Source organism: Mandrillus leucophaeus, unplaced genomic scaffold, assembly GCF_000951045.1.
Source record: "Mandrillus leucophaeus isolate KB7577 unplaced genomic scaffold, Mleu.le_1.0 Scaffold690, whole genome shotgun sequence".
Classification (NCBI taxonomy): domain Eukaryota; kingdom Metazoa; phylum Chordata; class Mammalia; order Primates; family Cercopithecidae; genus Mandrillus; species Mandrillus leucophaeus.
The window spans coordinates 718,757-745,046 of NW_012107475.1; the positions used below are offsets into that span (position 1 = coordinate 718,757).

Genomic DNA, 26,290 nt, shown 5'->3' on the forward strand with positions numbered 1-26,290 from the left:
CAGTCTGGATACCTAAGTGCCCTTTACTGTCCCTCCAACATGTTCCCAGAAAGTGCTCTCAGAAGTAATTCACATTCCCATGTGAGTGCCGAGCTACACCTGAGTGTACATGTATTTTGCATTTTGACAGGTGGGAATCCTGTAGCAAAAAAGGAATGGAGCACAAATCTCTCTCTGGGCCCAATGATTTTTCTGTTTGGGGTGGGGGTAGAGAAGGTGAGGTGGGGCTCTTAGCTTACCGCCCCATTGACACGTAAAATCAATCCTGAGGATGAGTTTGTTTGCTATTGATCATCTTAGACTTCCATTTCCATAATAGTTACTCTTTATAGTTCTTTATCATTTTCTAAGCATTTTCACATAAATGATTCATTCAACAAAATTGATTGAACACCTCCTGTGTGCTAGGTGCTGTGTGTACAGCAATGACGTTCACTGCGCTTCTTATCATGATGGAGCCAACGACTCTGAGAGAAGCCTGGGCAGGTGTTACCTCTGTTTTTGGAGGTGAGGAAATGGGAACAGAAGAAAGTTGATCAGATACATTGTCCTAAATCTTACAAAATGTGACCAGATCACCAAATATAGCACATGGTGAGGTAGCATTTCAGAACGTCATTAAAAAGAAACGAAAAACTAGGAAGGCATGGTGGGGTGTGCCTGTGGTCCCAGTTACTCAGGAGTCTGAGGTGGGAGGATTGGTTGAGTGGGAGGTTGAGGCTGCAGTTAACTGTGACTGTGCCACTGCACGATTCCAGCCTGGGCAACAGAGCAAGACTCTGTCTCAAAAAAGAAAAAAAAAAAAAAAAGAAATAAAGAGAGAAAAAAAGCCAAAACCCTAAACTGCTTCTCTTGATACAGCAAACCTAGCTTAAAAACAAAACTTATTCCTCCCAGATCCCTGGTGAAATTGTGTTCTAATAGGCAAATATATTTCCTGATAATAATTACCAGTTCAAGTAACACAGGTAGAGACGCACACTCCTGGTAGACAGCCTGTAATTAGGCCACTTTCGTATGTACTTGAGCTTATTTGAAAGCTCATTTGTAGTCGCTGGCATTCTTTGTTAAAATTACTATTAGACATTTTCATGCAATATCAATTTTAGACATTTAAAGAAGTATGCAAGGATGGGTTTCCAGTGTGTCCAGGAGCCCAGTGGAAAGAGACAGCTATGTTGGGGCAGATCATGTTTGATAAATGAAGATCTCCATTGGTAGCTTGCTTGTTCATTATTTTAAAATTGTGTTGTGAAGACTTTGTATTTTTTCCCTCTTACTTCAATCCAAACTTTCTCTTCTGTAATTTAAACGTACTTAATATTTTTGGTGGTCCACTCTGGTGACATTTAAAAAAAAAATACTCCACGCATGTAATTTCACTAAAAAGCAATCACAAACCTAGAACTTACACATTCAAATAAATTGAGTCATTTTAGTTGAATAAACTTTTAGGTGAACTTTGGAGAATATGCACCAATCCTGGTGTGTTGACAGAAAGAACATTTTTAGAACCTTCTGATTGCAGTTAATGTCATCATAAGAAAAGCGATTTTGTTTTTTATGGTAGTCAGTATTATTCAGCGTTCTTAGTTGTCTAATTCTCAGGAATTATGTGGTTATTTCAGGATCTCCATTCATCCCTCAAAGGAATAACTTTGGCACCCTCTAGGCCTTTTGGAAAAATGAACCATCAGCTGCAGGTAGTTCCAAAACCAGCTACAACAATCCTCTACATCCTGGAAAGTACAGTTCTCTGAGGCCAACAGACAGCCACACTTGGGTGAAAGCTCACACATGAAATTCATCTTAGATCAACTCTGCAATCCTCAAATCATTACAAACTCCTTCCAGTGTAACTTGGAACCAAAAAGTATGATCATTCAAGGAGACTATACTTGTTTTCAATGGTCAGGACTGGCACCTACATGGCTTAGAAAGTCCCAGTAAAATCAAGGACACCCAAGTAATAAAATTAACAAGTAAAGAAACATGGGTTTGGGGGATTCAAAGAACTTTTAATTAGAAGTTGTGATTCTGCTCAACCAACATGGTATGATCTACAGTCCATCATGTTCTTCAGGAAGTCTCTACAGAATGGTTAACAACTTACAGCCACAGTATTAGGAAACTTTAATCAGGCGCATTTTAAACAAATTCTCCAAATCATAGGGCAATCGAAGAATAACAATAGAAATTTAAGTATCCATTCAAATGTGGCTGTCTTTTTAGCCAAAAGCTTGACCTTGGGTCAGCCAGGATCTAATATCTGAGTAGCACCCCCACAAGATCTTTCTCAAATTGGAATGCAAAGTCTTGGGAAGAATATTCAAGCAAAATAGAACCCCTGAAACTTCATTTAAAGGCCTCAAATTTGAACAACTTTATTTTTCAGAAATCGTACAGAATGCTCCTTGATGAAAAGTGGAAGGACTGAAGTGGAAATTGTGGGACTAAATCTTTCCAGAACTCATGATAGCTGTTCCTCCACTGCTTAAAAAACAGGCTTCCAGGACATCCTGGAATCAGCACTCATTCTCAGCATTTTTGAGTACCTGAAAATAATATAACTAAAACTTACGAAACTCAAAATGTTTTTATCTCCTGTGTTGCTTAGACTTAGAATTTCTATTTCTGAAGCCAGAAAAAGAAAGTTAATCCAAGGGCTTAATACACATCTCTGAAGTCAAGTTCTATATTCAGTAATACTCATTTGAAAGATGCACAACTTAATTCAGGTTTTTCTTTTAAGAAGCCAGCTCATGAATTAATTTCTGCCTACTCATTTTGGATTATTTCTAAAAACAGAAGGCCCCAAATTATTATCAATCTATATTCTTAACTATATGGAGTTCCTATTTGGGGGTCTTTTCACTGAAAATAGCAGCAGTGATGGAGGGAGAGAGACAGAGAGCTACAACTTCAGGTGAGAAAGATTCTATGATCACTGGAAGTTTTAAAAGATCTGTAATACCTAAGATCCATTACTACATAAAAACTCATTCTTCTTTTCCATAAGTTATAACAATCATCATCATAAAACTACCAATTAACTTAAATATACCTTTCCTCTGTTGACAAAAGATACAAGACAATCAGTTAGTACCTTGCTTTTGGTGAGTGTGACAGTACTTGTAATCTCTGAAAGAATGGGTGGTTAACTCTGTGTATGGAGGCAGTGGTGGTGGTGGTGGTGGTGGTTGTGGGGGAGATAGTTTAGAATTCCCGTGTGCCTCTGTGTTCATTTAGTCATTCAGAAAGTATTTATTGAGCGACTGTATGCCAGGAAATATAGGTCCTTCTTTGTAGCAGTGAACAGAAGTGACAAAAATCCCTGCTTTCCTGAAGCATAGTCAGAAGAGACTAATAATAAACCAACACATATTTTAATAGTGTTGATAAAACAATGGAGAAAAACCAAACAGGAGAGGGGGTTAGGGAGGTTTTGTGGGCTTGCCATTTAAAATAAGATGGTGAGACATAAGGAGATTAGGGGCAACAGTCATCCAAGTGAGGGAGTAGAAATGGCAAGTTCAACAAGCAGGGAGGTGACTCCTGTGGTTGGTGTGTAGTGAGCAGGAGGGCCAGAGGGTAGTGAGGGGAGAAGGCAACACTGTGCAGGACCTTGTGGGTACTGTAAGGATTTTGGCTTTTGAGATGGAAAGGCACTGGAAGCTTTTGAGCAGAGTGAACTCATGATCAGACCTATGTTTCAAAACCAAATTGTTGTGTAAAGACTGAAAAGGGGCAAGAGTAGCAGCAGAGAGGCCAGCCAGGAGGTGGAGTGGATAGGGTGGCAGTGGGAAGGTGGCTGGATTTCAGATAGATTTCAAAGGTAGAGCTGAAAAGGTCTGCTGACAGGTTAGATGTAGGTTGAGGTTTTCTAATTAAATTTCTATTCGATTAGAAAAGTAGAGTCAGTAATGACCCCAAAGTTTTGGTCCTGAGCAACTGGAGGTATGTGTGGAGCATGTCCTTGGGAAGTGACACGTAATTTTCTAAGGCTATTGGATGAAATTGTGAGAAAGGGCAATCAAAATTTGAGGGAGTGGGTCAATCTTGCATATTTGGACTTCGCTGCATTGTTTGTATGTGTAAAGGGAAGAAAAGACAGATGATTTTTGGTGACTGAATATCCCACCACTGTATCCTCTTCCCATCAAAGTTAGCAGTGGAATTTTGAAGTATGATAAGGGTTCCTTATTCACGTCAAGGAAATAGGTAGGTTCCCTCTTTACATTTTCTTATTATTGGGACTGAAGGATCCCCACACTTTTTTTTTGGGAAATGTGTGAGGAGTTTTAGTTTTCAGCTTGATGGTGGTAATGGTGGGGATGAGGGCACATACATATATTTGTATGTGTTCAGGAATGGTGGTTGCAGGGGAGAATGTTGAAAGGAAACAAGCTGATTCTTACCAATTCCTGTCTGCTCTATCATCACCTTCTTCAATGCAGGTGATAACACTGGATCTTTGCTGAACGAAACCTGTAGAATTACTTTCTTCATTCACTGCCTCTCCTTTCTTATCGCCCACTCTGGTCCTCACCTCCTGAAATCTCAGCTTCCTCTCTTCCTATTTAGCTAAATTTACTCTCTTAACAATCATTCATGATCCACCGCTCTCAGAGTCAAGACCCTTGACTTGGTTCTTACTTCCCTGACCTCTTGTCAGTATTTAGCACTCATCACCCACCACAGATATGGATGCGTGTCCCGCCAGGCTCCTGGTTGTCTCCTCTCTGCACTGGTTGTCTGTTCCACTCTCAGAATGTTCTTCATCGTAACCTTCTCTGGTCCTTCCTGACTCCTTACTGCAGTTAGGTTTTGAATGTTGTTTCCTTGGCTTTTCTTGCTACACTTCCTTGCTTGGTCATATCATCTCTACATCGAGGCCAGATTCATTTTCATAAAGAAAGCTCCCACATAGCCAAACCCTAACCTCTGGTGACTTGCCAAGAAATTCCATTGTATTCACATAAGAGTTACGGTCTTTAACTCTCTAATTCACAGTCACTTCACAGACTTTCCCCTTCGTCTTGCCCATTCATCCCTTTCATGTCTCTGAGAATGCAGACCTAGCCACTCTAGGCTGGGCTAGCTATAAATTTTTCTAATGCTGTTCTACCTGACCTGGAATGTCCTCTTTCATCTGTGCCTTCCCAATTCTAAGCATCTTAAAAACAGCCTAAATGTCACTTCATGATTTTTCTAAGTAATATTTTACCTCTGAACTCCCATAGCATTTCCCCCATCACTAATATTAGTGCAATTACTTTTTATTATAATTATGAATATCTTTTTATCACCAGGTTACCCTTTTTGAAGGCAGGATGTGTTTCTGATTCATGTGGGTATCAGAATACTCAACACAGTGCCTACAACAAATCCTTGACTGGAACTTCAATTATTTTGAGTTGATAAACCCCAGAGAAATATGAAATGACCTGCCATGAAAACAGAGTTGTATAGTATAATAGCCAGCCCAGAGGTTCTGAGATAAGTGGTTTGTAGGTACATCAGTTAAGAAAGCACTTTTTAATACAGCCTTGAAACCTTTTTATCACAATATTTCTCTTCACGAAAACAAAACCCCGCAAGACACTTTAGAACAAATGCATTCTTTCAATAATCAGGATTTGGAATTATTTTAAACACTGACAAAATTCTTGGCCAGTAAAAAAGTTATGAGATGTTAATGACTTGCAGATCTGTAAACAGTAGTACTAATCTGATTATGTTGGCATATATCCTGTTGTAAGACACATTTAACACTATAATTTTTGTTGGGTAATGAGTGTGGATAAAGTTGTAGATAGTGTTGGTCAGTCATTGGAATAAGATTAACTTAAATTTGTCACATTATTTCTCTTCTTTCTAATGGGTACAACAGAAATACTTTCTTATTGCTCCTATGTCCTGTGTCATATGTCCAGTGAAGGAGACCTCCCAAGTCTGCTTGCTGTCTAATAAAAAGGAATGATGTTGGTAAACACGAAATCAGTGAGATTGTTACCCCGCAGGTTCCTGTACGGACTGGTCATTGTTATCTATACATAATCTTCATTTTCTTTTAATTCCACTAAAACAGTGTTTAAGATATAAATTCCAAACAAAAAACAGAGAGAACTTTTATATGAAGTAAATTTCTCAGACTAGAGTCCTCATTCTCACTATACTTGGTTTGCTTGCAATAGTTATTTAGATTTAATTTTGGGAAGTGAATGCCTGGTTCTCTTGCAACCTACTTTTATTTCTTCTTCTTTTTTATTTAAGCATGGAAAAGGATACATACAAGCAAAACATTCCAATCCCAGAAACACTGAAATTCTAGTACTTGTAACAGTTACATTGGAAAATGTTTTAAAATAATTCATTTTAGGGCTAAGAAAACTGAAATTATTTCACAAAGGTAGAATTTCATTCCACTAGAATGCATATTAATGAACATTGAATTTTAACAACTTTTCAGGTTGAAAAAGTATTTTTCAAGATGGAATTTGTTTGCACATAGAGAAATTTTCTTTGACCCACAGGGGTCAAAAATTTTCTGTCTCAGATTTGTCCAGGACAGCATAAAGACAAATAATTGTACTATATGATCTGTAAGTGTTACAACATGAATTAGATTATACTTCTCTCCTTGTGTAAATAAATATGTCAGAAAGATAATGGAAATAAAGCCTTGAAGTAGAAGGGAAAGAAAAGAAGAACAGATGAGTAAGGGGATATTATGGAAAGGAAGCAGAAGAAAACATTGAGTCAACTGGTCTTGAAGTGTCACTCTATATTTTATTTCCCAGTTAACTGTATCTACATTTTCTAAGATCAGTATATTCTGTTTTCTTTGTTATCATCATTAGGCTCCATAATATAATTTTACATCACGTATTATTAAAACATTTATGAGTATAAGAAATTCTTGAAGCTACTTCTGCATGTAATCATATCAAAGTATAAATTTTGCTAACAACACACACTGTGTATCACCTTACAGGTTTATATTTATATTTTATGTGGCAGAGTTAGAAATCTGTGACAAGTCCTAACACTTGTCACACCTCAATGCAGTTTTCCTTAAAAAAGAAAAAGCCAATATTCATGTAAACAGTACATTGTGAGATGTAAAATTTGATAGCTCCTAAATATCACCTCAAATATACACAAATTAAAAGATTATTCTACATGCTTTTTCATCTCACATATCAAGAAACTCATGAAGATAACATTATAAAAGGCAACATTTGTTAAAAGGCCACTGTGGTTAACTTTATGTCACTGGAGTCAATACTGCAGCCACTGTCAATTTCCTGGATGGCTGAGGTTAGAAGTTGATCCTTTCAAGGCAAACATCAAGTAATTCGATGTTGTCTAGATGACTGAACAATGAGAATTCTTAGCCACTCCTTTCAAATGGATTGTTCAGGTCAGGTTACTTTAATGCCAGGTCAGTCAGGGCATCAGAGACCTTGGTGTTGACCTGTGTAGAAAGGCTCGCTTGTGTAACGTTGAGATAGATGTCATACTGCTGGTCCAGGCCAAGGTAGCAGTCACTCATGAAATATAATGTGTAAATATACCTAAAATATAAAAATAGAATAAAAATGTAAAACCACATTTGTAATCACAATCATATTTAATTCTTTCAGAACTTTGCTAGTAGGCTTCTTCTTACCTTCCAGGTATTTCAGGGGTATAAAAAGAAAGGGAAGCAACATGATGATTTCGAATATATCCTACTCTTTTCAAAGCAATAAGTTCTCTCTTATCCACTTCTCCTAATATCAAAAACCATCCTTCATCTTTTGATTTGGGAAACCGAGGAGTAACTGCACAGCTCTCTGGCTTTCCCTATAAACCAGAGAAAAAGATACAACATTAAAAATATCTAGACTTTCTATACCACTTGGTTGTGGTTAAGGCTACGTTGAGTTACTTGAAGACCATACATCTACATAGTTCACCATATGTATCTGAGATGTTTTAAATTTTCTTCCATTCTGGTTTGGTGTCTTTGATATGCAATTATTTAACTTATCTCAAGATTCTCAGAGCACATTATAGACACTAGTTTGTGGTTGTTAGTATCAGAATATTTGGCCAGTTAGAATAAAAAACTCTGGATCTTGACATCCAATTAGCAAATTCTCATGCTATTCCTACATTTAACTTTAATACCACATTGGTAGATGAACAAATTGAGACATAACCATGTTAACCAAATCTTCTAAAACCTCATTCACAAAAAACGAATGCTTAAGAAAACAAACAAACAAATAAACAAAAACACAAAGCCAATCAAGACTGGACTCTGGACCCCAACATGAGGAGTACTATATCAAATACATACTTCCCCCCCATCCAAGAAAAAAACTCACATAAATAAGCATATATTCTAATATGGTAATATTAAAGAGTCCCTTCTCTGAGAAATGGGCAATTTTAAGTCAAGCAATTTGTAAAATATATTAATCACCACAATCCAAATTAGATATAAACATAATGATCGCACTTGAGGTCTTTATTTTAGATCAATTTTTATAAAATGCAAGATTATTCTAACGATTCTTTAAGACAATGACTTTATGGCATAATAAAATATAGTAATCATGATATATTCTCAGACTTCACTCAGTATTCTAGAGGGACATGTTTCACTTATTTCAAAAGGGTGTCAGAGAGTAATATATTTTTACAGCATTCAGAAACAAAAATTAAGAGATTTTCTGGCATGATTAAATCTATGTTATACATAGAATATTAAGGTAAAAAATCATAGTTTTCCCCTATGATTTTATCTTTATGATTATTGCTATTTTTATGATTACTACTAGTATTAGTTTATATTACTTTTTAAATAAGTTGGAATACATTAAGTCCTCTAAAAATGCTCATATTGCCAGGTGCAGTGGGTCACACCTGTAATCCCAACATTTTGGGAGGCCAAGGCAGGTGGATCACCTGAAGTCAGGAGTTTGAGACCAGCCTGGCCAACATAATACAAAAAATTAGCCAGGTATGGTGGCAGGCCCCTGTAATCCCAGTTACTTGGGATGCTGAGGCAGGAGAATTGCTTGAACCGGGAGGCGGAGGTTGCAGGGAGCTGATGTTGCACCCTTGCACTCCAGCCTGGGCAACATAAGTGAAATTCCATCTCAAACAAACAAACAAAAGCTCATATTAAGGTCAGGTGTGGTGGCTCATGCCTGTAATCCCAGCACTTTGGGAGGCAGAGGCAGGCGAATCATTTGAGATCAGGAGTTCGAGATGAGCCTGGTCAACATGGTGAAACCCTATCTCTACTAAAAGTACAAAAAATTAGTTGGGTGTAGTGGCACATGCCTGCAAAACCCAGCTATTTGGGAGGCTGGAGTAGGAGAAATGCTTGAACCTGGGAGGTGGAGGTTGCAGTGAGCCAAGCCTGGGTGACACAGTGAGACTCTGTATCAAAAAAAAAAAAAAAAAAAAAAAAAAAAGGAAAAAGAAAAAAGAAAAAAGAAAAAAAGAAGCTCATATTAAAGTCTCTGAAATGCCAGAGGCCATACACTGACAGATTTTTTAGATTTAGAAATCAAATGAGGTGAGACTTGAAGGTACAACACTGAAAGAATATCGTACAAATAGAAAGTTACTGATCATTTTGTGTGTGAGAACAGAAGGGGCAATACCAATGAACTACAGCTTCACCCCTGAGGGCTTATTCTAGATATGGGAAAGCCCTGAATCCACTGGACCATAAAGAAGACTAAGTCTTTCTTATTTTAATTATTATGGCACTAAAAACCAATCTGCCCACATGCTGTGTACTAATATTCTTAAAGGACCAGATAATTAATTTTGGAGTCAGAGGCAACAGAAAAGAGCATAGTAATCTAAAATAAAAATACTGTACATTTTTGGCCTGCATGAACATTGACAAAGCTCTTCTATGCATTATAATGAAGGACGCAGGCAGATGTGGTAACTGAGGCTCAGAAAAGCTTAATGTCTTATTCCAATTCATAGAGCTAAGTGGTAAAGCTTCAGTCTCATCTATATCTAGCCCAATGCAGTTCCTGTATACCAAAGTGCCTCTAGGGCAGTACTGCTCAAGCTTTAAGGCCCTTAAAAATCATCTGGAGTATTGAGTGAAGGTATAGATTTTGAGATCGCCCCCTCTTGAGGTTCTGATTCAGCCAGTCTGGAGTGGGGCCAAGGAATCTGCGCTTTAAAAGGCCCTTCAGGAAATTCTCCTGGACTGGGTCTGTATACCATACTTTGAGAATAGAACTCTAGGCAATATATTCTTATGTAAGGTAGATTTTCTGGGGCTGAAAAATGGCACATGAGGAGAACTCATGAATTTCAAAAGACTAACTCTCGCTGCTTAAGACCAGTTGAGAAAGCAGGATTCATGAATGACACGGGCGCATTAGTCATATAACAGATATGTGTGGTGGCGCATGCTGGTATTTGGTGTGAAATATTTGAGAATGGAAACCAAACACTATACCTTGTGGAACCCAAAGTGGACTCTCTGCAAGCTGACTTGAAGCACATACTCTTGGTCAGCATGCAATTTGATCCATTTGTTGTCATCTCGTTTGTCTGCAGTCAGAGTTGAGACACAGAGTTCATTATGTCCTTCAACTAAGTCATCCCACGAGCCTTTAACACTTATGCCAACATTTATCACTGGCAAGTGAGATAAGAAATTCCATGCCTAAATAAAAACAGAAAAGTAACATAATAAAGGAAGAGTTTATGTGAAATGCAATGATCAACTAAGAAATAGTGTGCTTTTAGAAAAAAATCAACCTTTTAATGTTGAGATTAATTCTAGATCCAACGCAGTTGCAGGAAATAATACAGAGACATTCTGTGGACATTTACTCAGTTTCCTCTAAAGGTAGCATTTTTCAAAACCATGGTACTTATTACTACTAGGATATTAACATTAACATAATCCAGTGATTTTGTTCAGATGTCCTCAATTTTTCTTATACTTGTGGCTATATGCATGTATGTGTAAAAATATTGTGCTTTTAGTCTTTTTAATGTCTTTGTAAAAGTAAAAGAGGGCTTATCATTATTTAAACTTATGATTTCTTTATTGTAAATCCCTCCTGATATTGAGCAGCTGTTGACTATACTAAAATAAAACAAGTTAAAAAATGTTTGTTGTCGAACTGGTTTGTTTTAGAGAAGCATCTATTCAGACATTCATGTGGCTTCTAAGATGGAGAGCATTACTTGGGGATAAATGGGCAACCTGAAAATAATTTTGTAATTGAATAATTGATGTTAGAATCCTCCACTGACCACTTATTGTACATTTTTTGGCTCCTATTTCAAATTTGTCCTATTTATTCTGAAAAAAAAATTTCTTTATATTCGATATTTCACAACGAATTCTATAAGTCTAGGGTTCCTTCTAGAAATAAACATGAATTTTTGGCATCATTATGCTGAGAATACCAATTAAAATGACACATTAAAAGATATTTTACCTAATTTTATACTGCTTTTGAAGTGGAAAGACATTTGTGAAAAATCAGTATTCAAATAGCAAGTGCTCCCCAATGTTGAATGAATGAATGAATGAATACCTAGGTCTACAGAAAAGAGGTAACAAAAGAAACTTGAGGTCATCTTTTTATAACATATACAATTCTATGGCAATATCAGCATCAGTCAAGAAAACTTCTCAAGACATTGGCTTTTTTTTTTTTTTTTTTTAATCAGTTGTTACCTTCTATGTTAGTTTTTAAAAGTACATGGTATTTTAATTTTGGTTTTCCTTTTATTCCTTTAATACATACTATATATTTCCTTATAGGCTTTGATCTTGCTTACTGCTGCTGAGTATACCTAATTGAAATGAAGTAGCCTTGATGAACCAAACTACCCCTTAGGAATTAAAAAAAATGTAAATTCAATGCAAATTTTCAATTCAAATCCAATCCTATAACTTGTCTTATGAATCTGAAATCATGTCTTGAACTGGATTTTGAAATAGTCAAGCCACAGAGTGTACTTCCAGTACAAAGGATGGTCTATCCCCTGCTAGAACCCATAGTCACTAAGTATAGAAGCTGTACCACTGGATGTTCTTCTAGGACTGGCCAGTCTGGAAAAGTGGTTAAGGGGACTTAAAAACACAATTTCTGTAAAGCATTTGACTTTGTCAGACAGCACAAGTAATATTTACCACACGAAGCAAGACTTGATACGTTTCTTTACTTGTACCATTAAATTAGTTACCAATATAATGTTTTGTTATCAGCAATTCATTGGGATTTTACTTTACAAAGTCCCCAAATGCCATATCTGGCTTTTATATATATGTAATTTTTTGTAGGACTTAACGTTATTATTATTTTCAATCTACAATGTGTACACATATATTTATTGGAGATATATATGTGTATATATATTTATGTATATAAAACATGAACTATTTTTAAAGAAACTGCTAAGACATTTCAATACCAGCCAAACATATTTATCTGAGGATTAATCTTCATCTATTGAATCAGGCAAGAGCACTGCCATGCATACAATTATTTAATTAGCAGCCAAATCCTCTGCCAGTCAGCAGCCGTTCCAGGCATACTGATGGGGTAGAAGATGCAAATCTCACAGTCGTACTGCTTTTTCTCATTACTACTGCAATTAGCACTTAAATTGATGCTTTAAACATACTAATTTCTGGAATAATTCAGGATTTGTATGTTACCTGGGATCGCCTCACTGCAGAGCCGGCACCAGATTGCTCTGCAAATTGAAGCACTTTTGAGCCAAATAACCATCATCATATCAGACAGAGCCAATTTGCATTTGGTTTTAAAGATAACAGAATGGCAATTTATGCAAATAAATTAAGTAAGTTTACTTCTGAGTTCTCCCTGAACTAATTATAACAATGTTCTAATTTTTCATCATATCTAAAACTTGGCTTGAAATCAATGTATGTTATGTTGGAAATCTGTTGTTGCTAACAGAAGCTTTGTTTTGATTTAAATATATTGTTTTTATTCATAATTTTGATGGTAATTTAGTTGGAAAGGTAGGCATTTATTATGAATATTTAAATAGTATTTTGTGCCAATCTTGGGTTCAACAGAAACTGAACAGTCAATCAGACGTTAATGCTTGTTACACTTTTTCCAAGTCTTGATCAAAAATAAGTTCCACTTGGAAAAAAAAAAGACATGGTTTAGAAGTTTCTTTAATACCCATATTTGCAAGTCAATATGTTAATTATGTTATAAATCCTGAACATTTACTTTGACATGTTTAGGGTAAAATTGCTTAAGACTTAAAGTCTAGATAGCCAAATATTTCTGGCATTGTTCATTCATAGTTTTGGTCTTCCTCAAGATTGTTTGGAGACATGATCCGTGTTGTTTTTCGCAATATAGATTCAGCTTTCCGTGTAAGTTATATGGTTCACACACACACACGGTTTATTTGAAAGGATACTTTTGGATCTAGAAACGAAGTGATTATAATAAGAGAGGGGCATAAACAAATAACTGAGGGAATTGCATGAAAATATACCAAGCATACCGAAGGAAACACTACCCTGAAGAGAGGGAGTAGAAGGCTAGGATAATGCAGCCAAGTGATGGACAAGCTACTTGAGGCTTTTCACAGCCAATTTAGTAGCATTTATACTGAAACAACTTCTCGTAATGCAAATACCACTATTAGTTACTATTACTGTCATTATTTTTAGTATTCATTTATTGAGTTCTTACTCTATGTCAAGAACTGTATAAAGCAGTTTACATAAGAGTATCTTCCTTAATTTTCACAAGAACTTCTTGAGACATGTATGTTTTCATGTCCATAATCATAGTAGTAAATAGCAGAGACAATTTAACTCAAGGTGAGTCTGGTTCCAAAATCCATGCTCTAAGTTAGAAAACTCATGGTACACCTCTGAGTAGGGGAGCCTTCAAAACACTTAAGAGATGGTCTTACCTGTTTCGTTTTTGCAGCATGTAGCTCACTTTCTACCATGGAGCTAAATACATGGTCTTTACCTCCACAGGCCTGGATCAGTTCGGGAAGGCACTCGATGGAGGTCCGACCCCTAGCATGTGGGCCCTTCATAACTGGCTTCCATTTCCTAGGAAATAATATCGAACCAAGCAAATAATTGTTTCACAGCAGAAAGATGATTTTCTGACAATGGTGGTTTATATAATGATAACTTTTTTTTGTTTCAATTAAGAAATGACATTTTAAGACCATTATGTTAAGTTTAAAAATTCAGCCAGCATTCTGTATGGATAACAGCCCTAGGCAGTACTGTTACTACTACATAAAATGTATTAATTATGTGTGAGCTGAGTAAACACTTAGGGTTCACAGACATTGGGTGTCTTTCTACAGGAAGACACTAATGTGAAGTAATGCTTCCATGTACATGAAGTACTGATCTGGACTCCTGAAATGTGCTTAATGGGTGCAGCAAATGTCTTTAATATAATTACTTAAATAAAGTTTTAAATTATAAGTTGTTGGGAACATAAAGCTAAAAGTTCATTTTGAGAATTTTTGAGATTTACAGCATAAGTAGTGCTAGATCCCAGAAACACAGGCCACCTAAATATTCCAGTAAGGATAAAAATATAATTGAAACTCTTAAGAGTGCTGTGAAAACTGTATCAAATCTCTTAGGTCTCAAGCAGCTTCCATAGCAGACCTGCGTGCTATGTGTGGTAGTACCTTAATGTGTGTTCTTTACTGCTGAAACCCTACTCCCATAACTTTTATACCATACTGGAAGGGCTCCTGAAACTGAGCTGCAGACACACAGAGGAGGTTATCTGCCTTTCACCCCATGCCACTTGCTGCTGCTATGGCATAAGTGTCTTTTAGTTTCTAGGGACATCCCATGGTTGGAACCCAAGTACCATGGAGACAACTGCCCTGGAACCCAATATATTTGAGTCAAATTGAGGGACTTTCCTAAGGAGACTTCGTGTGTGCCTGAGGTTCTTGTTGGCATCTGTGTCTAGATGTCTCAAATAACTGCCACCCCTTATCCGGATGAACAGGAGTACGAGTGCATGATGGCAAGCTACAGCCAGATTGTTTTGCTTGTCTACATGACTGTGAACCAATATTTTGGCTGCAAATTATCTCTCAACTGGCGTGAAACACTGGTGTGAAAGAAACATTTCCAATTAAACATTGCCAACCCTGCTTGTATTAAACACTGTTCTTTTCCTTGCAAATATATTTCAGTCATGTACATGAGACTTATGAGTTAAATAATTGATGCTAACATAAACTCTTACATACAGGTTATATCTTGAGCTCCTAATATATGTAACTACGTAGTTTGGGACATTTTACAGATGCACAATTTACTTTTACAATGGATTTCAGATATCTCAAATCTCTTCAACAATAACAGACATTGGCCATTTATTTTGCATTAGATCACAAAGCATTTTAATGATGTCTTCTTAAATGAAGATTGATATTGTAAAAGAATAAATGCAATCAAGAAAAAAATGTATCCAATGCTTCAAATGGAAAATGATTTAGATAGGAGAAGTTTAAATTATAGTTCAGCTTGGGACTGATGATCAAATTTCAAACCAAAATGTTGTCAGTTGGCCATGTCTTACTCTGGGAAACAGGAGTATTTTCCATGTCAATAATCAGTATTCTCCATAACATAAAATTTCAGTGACTACATATATAAAAAATATATTTTTTTAAAAATTAAAACAAAACAATTACATTGAAAAGTAAGACAATTACTTGAAAAGGTGAAGATGATGGTTTTCTATGTTTGGTAGTGTAAGAAGAGAAGAGTCCTTTAACCACCGACCCTGGATCACCATCTGAATCAGATTGGTGATATTCAGGACAGTCACCAGCCAGCCCTGGTTTGCAGCCACGTCCAGCATTGCCTGAACAGGGAAAATGCACGTTACAAGAATAACATGGTACTTGCCCCCTTCACTGGGATTCTGATGTTAGCTTTAACAAAAAACAAAGAAACCAAGCATTGTATCTCTAAATTATTATTCATCAACATAGAAACCAGAAAATAAACCACAGTTGGATTGCAGGGAACAAATATGATCACAGCATTTACTGTACATTACTTCCCACAAAGGACCAAATAATAAGTTTTGTTAGGGCACCAAGAATAGCTAGATAATATTGGTAGCTAGCATTAAAACAAAGATAAAAACTCAGTGTACTTACTATGAGAACAAATATTCATATAATTCACTGTATTAAGAACATTAGCAGCTGCATTTAAAGAGTGAATCTCATGTAGTCTTTCAAATTTAAAATCAATAAGGGTAAGGAGATAGTTTTTCTTGCCAAAAATTTATTTTCTCCAAAGAACAGGCTAAACATAGAGGCCTGGTTTTCAATGACGATAATACACCACACCACATACTAGCAAAGGGGGCAACTGCTAGTGGTACATGTAGAATGAAGAGAAGCTATTCATATTAGTCTATACATTTAATCTAATGTTTTATGGACAAACAAAAGGCTGCATTTGTTTAAGGCAAAACTAAACAGTGAAATCTTATTTAAACAAAGGCAAAGTTTACACAGGCAAAGCTATTTCAATTAAATTAGATTCTGGAGAATGCTGACTTAAAGACACATAAGTTAATATCATGATCTTAGGTAGCTATTTTATACAGTTTTAGTACTGTACTCTCTTGTTTTGGGAAACGATATGAAGATAGGAGAAATTAGATATGCCTAGCAAATAATTAAAATGATACTTTAATAGTAAATATCTCAATGACAGCAAAATATTTATAAAATGTACAAAATCTGTTAGTGGACTTTTAGAAATAATTTTTAAGGCATATTATGTTGGAAAAATCAATTTGCTATACTACTTAGTACTGTTGATGGAGAAACATCTTCCTTCTGAGCGTTGAATATCCCACTCTGTTCTCTAAAAAGTGAGTTTAAAAAAACTCTCTAAAAAGTGAGTTTAAAAAACACCTGGCTAAACGAATCTATTGTTTCCTTGGTATATTACAGAGAAATGGATCAAAATTTCTGGATATCATGATTAATGTGACGTCATGGTCAAATTGGTCTTTAGCATCTATTAACCTGCTTAGATATACATCATAAAGACAGAATGTTGGTATAATAGGTATATTTATATATGTGTGTGTATATGAATGTGTATACATGTATGAATGTACATATTTATAAATCTAAGGAAAATCCACTTATATTCTTCCTTTTTCCCTGTACAGCAGAATAATACACTTTGTCTTTCTTTGAAGTATATGAGACAACAGGTCATGATGAATGCTACTCATAGACAAAAAAAGAGTAGTTTACAAGTCATAACTCTTGAGTCTTACTAACGGAAGAGAAAAGGAAAAGAGAAATGAGTAATTATACCTAATGCAGTATTATGATGATGTCAGAACTTGCAATGTGGAGTAACTATGGCAATTTTACTTGTGATTTTACATTGCAACTTGACTGGAAATAAATTCCAGACCAAAAGCTCACATACTAGAAGAGCTAGATGGATGAACCATATATTCTTAACTTTGAAGTTTTCATGATGAAGTTGAAAGATTTCATAAAACTTATGAGATTTCCCCACAATTTTATACTGTAGGATCCAGATGTGAAAATGTAAAAAAACATGCTAACTACTTATATGAAATAAATAAAAAAGCCATATCATAAACTGAAAACTATTATTTATCTTGTTTAAATTTAGAGAAAAAGCAAGTGGGGAGACCAAGAATCTGTGATGGTAAAAGGTTTTGTGGCTCCCCAACTGAGTTGAACCAAAACGTTGCTACACGTTTCTCTGCTCAATTACTCCCTAGTTGTCTTGTTCTCTTTGCCCCCATGGCTTTAGTGCAGACCTTCGTTTCTCATCTGGAACATTATATTCTTTATTCTCATCTAATTTCTTTTCAATATTTACTTTATATTGTTACCGAAGTGAACTGTAAGAAGGTAAAAGTGATCATATCATTCCTCTGCTTACATTTCTTTAATGGTTTTACACTGTGAAGGGGATAAAAAAACTGATGCTTCTTTGAATAACAGTCAACATTCTCTCATCTATCTGGTCCTTGCTTTTCACTCTGGCTACCTCCCACTCTGTACTCTTACTAGAGCAATACGTAACTACTGGTATTTTCCCACACCAACCCTTGCTTTAGATGTTTCATTCTCTGTCTCCTTTTCTTTCTTTCTTTTTTTTTTCTAAACAAATACCATTCCTGTACTTTGTCCCTCTGGGAAATTCCTATTCATCCATCAAGTCTCATTCAAATGCTACTTTTTACAATGAAGTTGCCAGACAGTTGTAGGTACAGTCAAGCACCACATAATGGTTTTGATCAACAACGAAAGAACCAAAATATACAACAGTAGTCCCATAAGACTATACAACCATATATTCTGTAACTTTTCTATGTTTAAATATGTTTAGATACATGAATATCATTGTGTTACAATTTCCTACAGTATTCAGTACACTAACATGCTATACAGGTTCATAGCCTAGGTGTGTAGTGGGCTATACCACCTAGGTCTGTGTAAGTACTCTCTATGATGGTCGCACATGAAGAAATTGCCTAAGGGCACGTTTCTCAGAACTCAACCCTGTTATGCAATGTATGATAGTATTTTTCCTATGTCTCTGCTGTTCTTGACACACTCCACCATCATCTTTTTGTAATCTTCTGTTTACACATCTGTCTTTTAAAGTATAGGCTTCTTGATGGCAAGAATCTGGAATCATTCCTTGTAATTCTAGCCCAGCACAGTGCACTCAAGAAATATTTATTAAAGAATATAGGTAAAAATGTAATTACAATGATTATAACAACATTCTTCCTAAGTTATTGCCCATCTACCAAAGACAGTATGGTATAGGAGAAAAAAAAGTTTTAATGTCAGATAAACATAAAGTAATCCCCCCTTATCTGTGGGGAATATATTCTAAGACCCTTATTTTACTTAAGAATGGCTCTGGCATATAAGAGTAGTGATGCTGGTAATTTGAATACGCCAAAGGGAAGCTGTAACGTGCTTCCTTTAAGTGAAATGGTGAATGTTCTTGATTTAATAAGAAAACAAAAAAAATCATGTGCTGAGGTTGCTAAGGCATACAATAAGAAGGAAGGATAAGTCCATCCATGAATTTGTGAAGAAGAAAAAATAAATTCATGTTAGTTTTGCTGTCACACCTCAAACTGCAGAAGTTATGCCACAGTGCATGATACATGCTTAGTTAAGATTGGAAAGGCATGAAATGTACAGGTAGAAGACATGAACAGAAACATGTTCTGATGTCAGGTTCTGTACTATCCATGGTTTTAGGCATCCACTGGGGGTCTTGGAACTACGTTCTAAGGATAAGGGGATACTGTTGTACAAGATGGCAGGGAACAAGGCCAAAGATAGATCCTGCAGCTTAGGCCAAACTGGAGGATGTGAGCCTGGTATTCAGTTAGAGTGGGCAAGCCCATGTGACTATTCAGAGATCCAAACCTGATAGGGGCTAAGGCCAAGGGATGGTCCAGGTAAGTGGATTTGAGAGTCCTGGTAGCTTGCATTGATACTCTTCATATGACTGAGCTTAGGATGAGTTCCTTGTGTCTCACTACCTTTCACAGCAGTTTTCCTGGCAGATAAGGATTGATAGGTATATGCTCCTCCCCAGACTGGGGATGGTTTTGGTAACAACTGGCGAGTGTGCCTGAGTTTCCCAAGTAACCCCGAAAGTCCTTTACAGGGATCTAATACTCAGCGATCTAAACAATAAAAGGTTGTCTTAGTACAAGGAGGATAAATAATCCTTGACATTCATTAGCAGCTTAGCATTAATATCAGGCAAATACTTAATCCCCCTTTACCTCTTATCCACTTTCTACTTGACACTCTATCTATCAGACAAAGCTAGGATGATTCTGAATGTTGGGGAAACATGAATGGGGGCTGACTCTGTGTGAGACTTTCTTCTACTAAGTTGGAATCAATTTCAGTTAATTGTTGATTTGGAATTCTTTGTCATCAACAGCCCTGGAAGAATGGAAATGTGATTTCAAGCACTGTATCCACTTATAAAATTATACCACAACTAAAACCTTATTTTAGTTAGCAAAAACAATAGGGTTGCCATTTATTGAAGAGAGGTGAGCTGGAGAGGAGGTGATGAATTTAATTTTGAACACATTTTAAGTGAGGTGCTACTATGAAGCTAAGAAGTTCAGGTGAAAATGAGCTCTGGAGAAAGTATATGGGCTAGAGCTGTGGACTTAGAAATCCTGGGCACAAAGTGCGCAGAGCCAAAATAATTAAAATGAGCATGCATGGAGCAGAGATAGGGGAAGCAGAGTGGGGTTTACCTGGAGATGACACCTGGAAAGGGAGGGGGAGGGCAGCTAAAGGAGTCTCACAGGCACTGCTGAAAGAGTTGTGATTGGGATGGACGTTGGTTAAGCATCTACTATTTGTCAAACACTCTGTTAACCATTTAATGTAAGTTTTTGAATTTAAACCATTTTTCAGATGAAGACACTGCCTAAGGTTGCATAGCTCTGGTAAATGGGTGCAGCTGACTCCAGTTCTGGGGAACCTGACTCGAAAGGGCTTGCTTTAACCAATATAGTATATTGCTTATGAAGCTCACGAGGAGGAGGAGGGTGTGTAGACTTTGAATGGGGCACTAAATTAGAATTAAAGGTTCTATGAGGAATGTGCACACTAGATAAATTGAAACTTTGTGAAGTTTTCCTGACAAGACAGAATGTAAGCAAATAAGAAGTCTGGATGAAGTGTAATCAGTAGTATGATTCATGAATACATGATACTGGTTGAAGAGAGAGTGTGGTATACTAGAAAAAGGTTTAGCCTGAGAGTTTAGAGTATTATGCCTTTAAATTAGCTGTAAGACCTTGGGCAAATCACTTAACTACTAGTATTCATTTTCCTCATCTGATAAATCAAGGAGTTTGATTAGGTGCTTTTTAATGGTTTCTGTCTTCTGTAAGCTTTAATTTTTCAATAATAAAATGCCAATATGCCCATATTATATAGTTATTTGTTTTTACAGAGCTTACTTTCTATTTTTCCAGGTGGAATGTAATATCCTTGAGGTTAGGGGTAGCATATGCTAAGCAGGAAATAAGCTGTACAGAGAAAAGACCCTTTTGGGGTCAGAGGAAGATAAATTATCTGCTTCCAGGGTATGTGGGCAAGAACTCACAGAAGAGAGGGGCTTCTGCTGGTCCCTGGAGACCTCATTCACAGAGAGTGAATGAAGAGAGAGAAGCTCGGAGGTGAAGAGAAGGGAAATTGATAGCACTTATATTAGAGAGTCTCAATCATCTCTGTAAGTTGGAGGCGATGTCTCTTGCTGGGAGGAAGTACCATAAAGGAGCACTGGAGAGAATTAAAGATGTGAATAAAAACTAGAGCAGCTGTGAGTTTCAACAGCATGACTTTGTAGTAGAAACAATTAGCAGTGTTCTGTGATTGTTTCTAGCAATAATTAAGTATGCATAACTTAGATGTGAAAGTTGAGAATTCAAATGTCGATAGTTACCTAGGGAGGTGAGAAACATTAGGGTACCAGTGACATTACTGTTGAAATGGCCAACTCTGGTGTCAATGCTGTTTAGAGTAGCAAGTGAAGTCATAAACAGAGGGAACTGAGGACTAAACTGAGGAATCAGGAAGGGAATAAGAGATTCCAGATCAGAATAACAGAAATGTTCAGTCAAACTGATTGATAAAGATGCTGTGGTCAGAGAGACCACAATCCTTGGCCTACTTTAATCACTACCTTCTTGATACCAAGTGATATCAATGAGTTAATGATTAAAGTAGTTCAGCTATAACAGTTAGGAATATGGGATGCATGTAATTATGATGTTATAAAAGGGTCATCTGTTGAGCCCACTATGATGGAGCTGAAGACTAGGAACTGGTGTTTGGGGAAGGAGGAAAGAGATCTAGAGTTTAGAAGACAGTTGAGAAAATAATCTTATGGACACTGAAAGTAAAACAAAACATGGATAGAAGCAGGAGTCTGAGAAGAAAGAAATGGTTGGAGAACTTTTATTCTGGGGAAGTAAGAAGAATCAGCCAATTCAGGAGTTTCTAAGTTGAATGTTACAATGAAGGTGATGTGTGTGCCTGCCTGTATCTGAGTGAGATGGTAAGAGAGGGAAAGAGAAGAAAGAGGGAGAGAGAGAAATGGGAGTTGCGGATGGAGAGAAAGAGAGAGGCAAAATTAAAAAATAGACATACTAAACACATCTTAGACCTCATCTTTATATGGAAAAGTTAAGAACTTCTGAAGTACCTGGTTTTATACAAGGGTAGAACAAAATAAAACAATAACAACAAAAACAAACAAAAAGCAAAACCCTGTAATATCCTTGAGGTTAGGGGTAGCATATACTAAGCAGGAAATAAGCTGTACAGAGAAAAGACCCTTCTGGGTTCAAAGGAAGATAAATTATCTGCTTCCAGGGTATGTGGGCAAGAACTCACAGAAAAGAGGGGCTTCTGCTGGTCCCCTCTAGAGTTTAGAAAATGGGCAGTCTCTGTAAGGAAATTTTTAAAGGTGTGGGGTTCCTGAAGCCAAAGGTATCCTTTATGACTTAGATACACCGTATGTCCTCAACATCTATTTCGAATCAATTTTAAGAATTTCCTAAGCATAACAGGCTTGGTCTTAGCATTTAAATTCAACCACATTTTTATATTTGTGTAAGTATTTCTGCAAAGAATAGATTTATCCAAACCTATAGACACTTTTCTTCTTATCTTCCAAAGTTGCAGATTATACTTTAAAAAGTTAACATTTTAAGCTTGACAACATGTCTTCTATATTTCATATCAAGTAAATCCCATGAATTTATTGCAAAAAGCTCCAGTGAATTATACAAAGTCAGACAGTGTAGAGAGTATGCAATATGGTGTGATGAAAATACCTGTATAGTACTGCACAGATTATACAACATTTTCACTAATGGCTCTCACCTAATACTCAACAATACTAACTATGAGGCAGGCATTAATACTATCCCCCTTCACAGAAAGGGGAACTTAAGCCTAAAGAAGTTTAGTGACTATGTAATCATGCTGGTAAACAAGTGATGAAGTTAAGGCTTGATTTTGGTTTTCCAGTTTCATACATGTGCTCATTACACTGTATTCTATTAAGTGTGCTGATTTCTGCATATTCTGTTTTGCTTCAAAAAGAATCTGAGGTGGCTGACATCTGACCTCGTTTCCCACATAGCAGAAAAATGCGAACTCCAGACAAAATTATTATGTATTAATTGATTATTGTCTCCATGGGTAAATTTTATCAACATATTTTTTGAAACTCTAAAATTTTTAAATTAATTTTAACCTAACATTTAGTTATAACTACATCTTAACATTTGATCTTCAGGCACTTATATTTTGAAACACAACTGAATTCTGGATTTAAATAATCCAAAAGTAAAATAGGAACATTGAGCACTGTGATAAAATTAAGTCAGTTTCATTGCAAGGAAATAGCATCACTGACCTAGGCTACTAAAAGAAAATCTACATCATTAAATGTACATAAAGAGGTACGTTAAAAGGTGGATAATAAAATCTAACTCTAAGGCTTATTATTTAAAAATTTCCCCTAAAATTCAAACTTCAGTTTAAGAAATCTGTCAATTTAATCCTTAGTGTCCTCAAGTCTCTGTGGCTATAGGGTGTATGCATGGAGGTGGACGGATTGCTCCAGCTTCTCTCCCCTTCTTAGTATTCTTTAGACTCACACTCTGTCCTCTCCCTTTATCCTTCCTCCTCAAGAAACCTTTCCTCCTTTTCCCCATATCTCTTGTGATCATCTTAATGTATCTAGTGTTAGTAGAAGGATTACAATAAATGTATGAAAATAAGATCACTGCCAGGAAGAGTGGCTCACGCCTGTAATCCCAGCACGTTGGGAGGCCAAGGCAGGACAATCACCTAAACCCAGGAGTTCAAGACCAGCTTGGGAAAGAGTGAGATCCCATTAAAAAAAAAAAAATTGCTGGGTGTGGTGGTATGTGCCTGAGGTCCTAGTTGCTTGGAGTCTGAGGTGGAAGGATCGCTGGAGCCCAGGAGGTTGAGGCTACTATACACCAGCTTGGGTGATAGAGTGAGACCCTGTCTCAAAAAAAAAAAAAAAAAAAAAAAAAAAAGAGAAAATAAGATCATGACAAAGGTTGAAGTGATAAATGTCTGTTCAAATTAAATGACATGGGGATGATATATTGTCATCAGAGTTTAAAAGAAAGAGATTTATTTACGCCAAAATGAGAAAAATTATATTAATTTATAAAAACGAAGTTGTTATGTATAAAGTATCACAAGAATGCAAAACACTATGGAAAGATCATCAAAAACAGGAAAGTCTGAGAAACTGTCAGAGCCAAGAGGAGCCTGAGAAATGACTATTGAATTTAAAGGGATATCCACAATGAGATTCTAGAATAGAACTAAGGGCATTAGGTAACATTACACATTGTATACCTGTATCAAAATATTATATGTACCCTCAAAATAGGTACAAGTATTATATATCAAGAAAAAAATTTTAAAAAGAAAAAGGATATTAGGTAAAAATTAAAGAATTCTGAATAAGCATAGACTTTAGTTAATAATTATTTGCCAAAATTGGCTTGTCAATTGTTACAAATGTACCTTACCAATATATTTAAGATGTCAATACTAGGGGAAAATAGGTTCTATTTTGTATGGGAACTCTGTATTATCTTTGGAGCTTTTCTGGAAATATAAAACTATTCTCAAACAAAAAGTTTATTTTAAAAAATTGTGGAAATTGATCCTAGGCAGTTTGTTAAAACATTAGTTGTCAGACATCTGCTAGAAAATGCACTATTTAGTTCAAGAGCTCCCAGAAGCTTTACAATGATGGGAAAACCCGAAAAAGCTTTCTTGACAGAAAAGTACACTCCTTTAAAGGTTCAGGTCAGTTGCAAGTAATGATACAATATTTTGTCAATAATTAAAATGCTATAAGTACATTTATAAGAATCTTTTTCAATAGCAACAGTTGTTCATAGTAACTTTCTCCTGAACTTTTACCCCCAGAAGGTTAGCATTCAGGAAGCTCAGCTGCTGTCTAACAAACTTAATTAATCAAAAAGTCATTTCCGAGCTGTAACTATGAGTAAAAGTGCTTCAAGTGTGCTAGCAAGCCTACAAGTTAATCAAAATGCTAATGCAGTACAAATTAAAGTTGTGATTAACATTTCACAGTAGCTGCTTAAGTGAATTGATCACACAAATGGGTTAAGCATTACTCATTTCCTACAGCCCCAACCGGGAAAAGGGTTGTTATGTGGGTATGAGAAGAGGAGCAAGGGGTAGAAGGATCCTTCATAATAGCATCATATCATCAATAAACCACCACCAAATTGTTATACAAAAGCTTACAGGTAAAGTCACCCAGGGGGAAAACAGCCTTCCAAATTATATTATAGTCCTTGAAGGGAGATTGGCTATAAATCCACAAGAGTAAGTAAAGGTGTTTAACACCTCAAAATCCACACATTTGTGTTAGTTTTGGGAAAGCTAAATGCATCAGCTCTGTATCACTTCCCTAGTGGAGAATGGTGCTTTGTTTTAGGTGGTGTTTTGGGTGTTCTACTGTGGAGATAAAATATAGCTTTGATCATCTAGGACTAGGATTCTGCACCATTGTGTGGTCCTTTACATTTGGAATAATAACCATTCAGGATTAAGTTCATTTAGAATTATTTGTTTTTAAATAGTCATCCATTAATACAGCTTCATCAGGTTTTTATGGCAGAATATGAACTCCTGGCAGTCTGGCCAGGAATGCAGCCTGAATTTAGACTTCACCCTCATCTCTATGAATTTGATAAAGTCACACTGATATTTACAATAAATAAACTACATTTGTTTATAGATAATTCAAATTTGGCAGAAAATCTTAAAAACATCGTAAGACTCTACAAACAAAAAATCTTTTTCCAATCTTTCCTGTAAAAGAACTAAAAAGAAAAAAGTGAAATATTGATTTGCCTATGATATAGAGATCTATATATCCCAAGCATTGTACTCAAGTCACCTTAACAGTGTCATTATAGTTGATAAGTTTCCAGCATACTTTAGATGATACAAAAGACCCCAAATGTATGCTTATGGTATTAATGCTCATAGTTCCTTGAAACATATCCACAAATTATTTACTTATAATCTACCCATCTTTTTTTTTTTTTTTTTTTTT

The 26,290-nt window shown here is 36.1% G+C and overlaps 1 protein-coding gene across 1 annotated transcript in view; it reads right to left on the reverse strand.

Annotated features, from left to right (window-relative positions):
• Positions 1 to 6,499: 6,499 nt before the first annotated feature.
• The window catches only part of ASCC3 (activating signal cointegrator 1 complex subunit 3), a 404,060-nt gene continuing 384,269 nt past the window's right edge, over positions 6,500 to 26,290 (reverse strand). The window contains exons 38-42 of the mRNA XM_012002619.1: positions 15,766 to 15,917; positions 13,969 to 14,116; positions 10,493 to 10,702; positions 7,676 to 7,851; positions 6,500 to 7,580 (exon numbers count right to left, since the gene is read on the reverse strand). Coding sequence (XP_011858009.1) covers positions 7,433 to 7,580; positions 7,676 to 7,851; positions 10,493 to 10,702; positions 13,969 to 14,116; positions 15,766 to 15,917 — 834 coding nt within the window. The 3' untranslated portion in view covers positions 6,500 to 7,432. The remainder of the gene's footprint in view (positions 7,581 to 7,675; positions 7,852 to 10,492; positions 10,703 to 13,968; positions 14,117 to 15,765; positions 15,918 to 26,290) is intronic.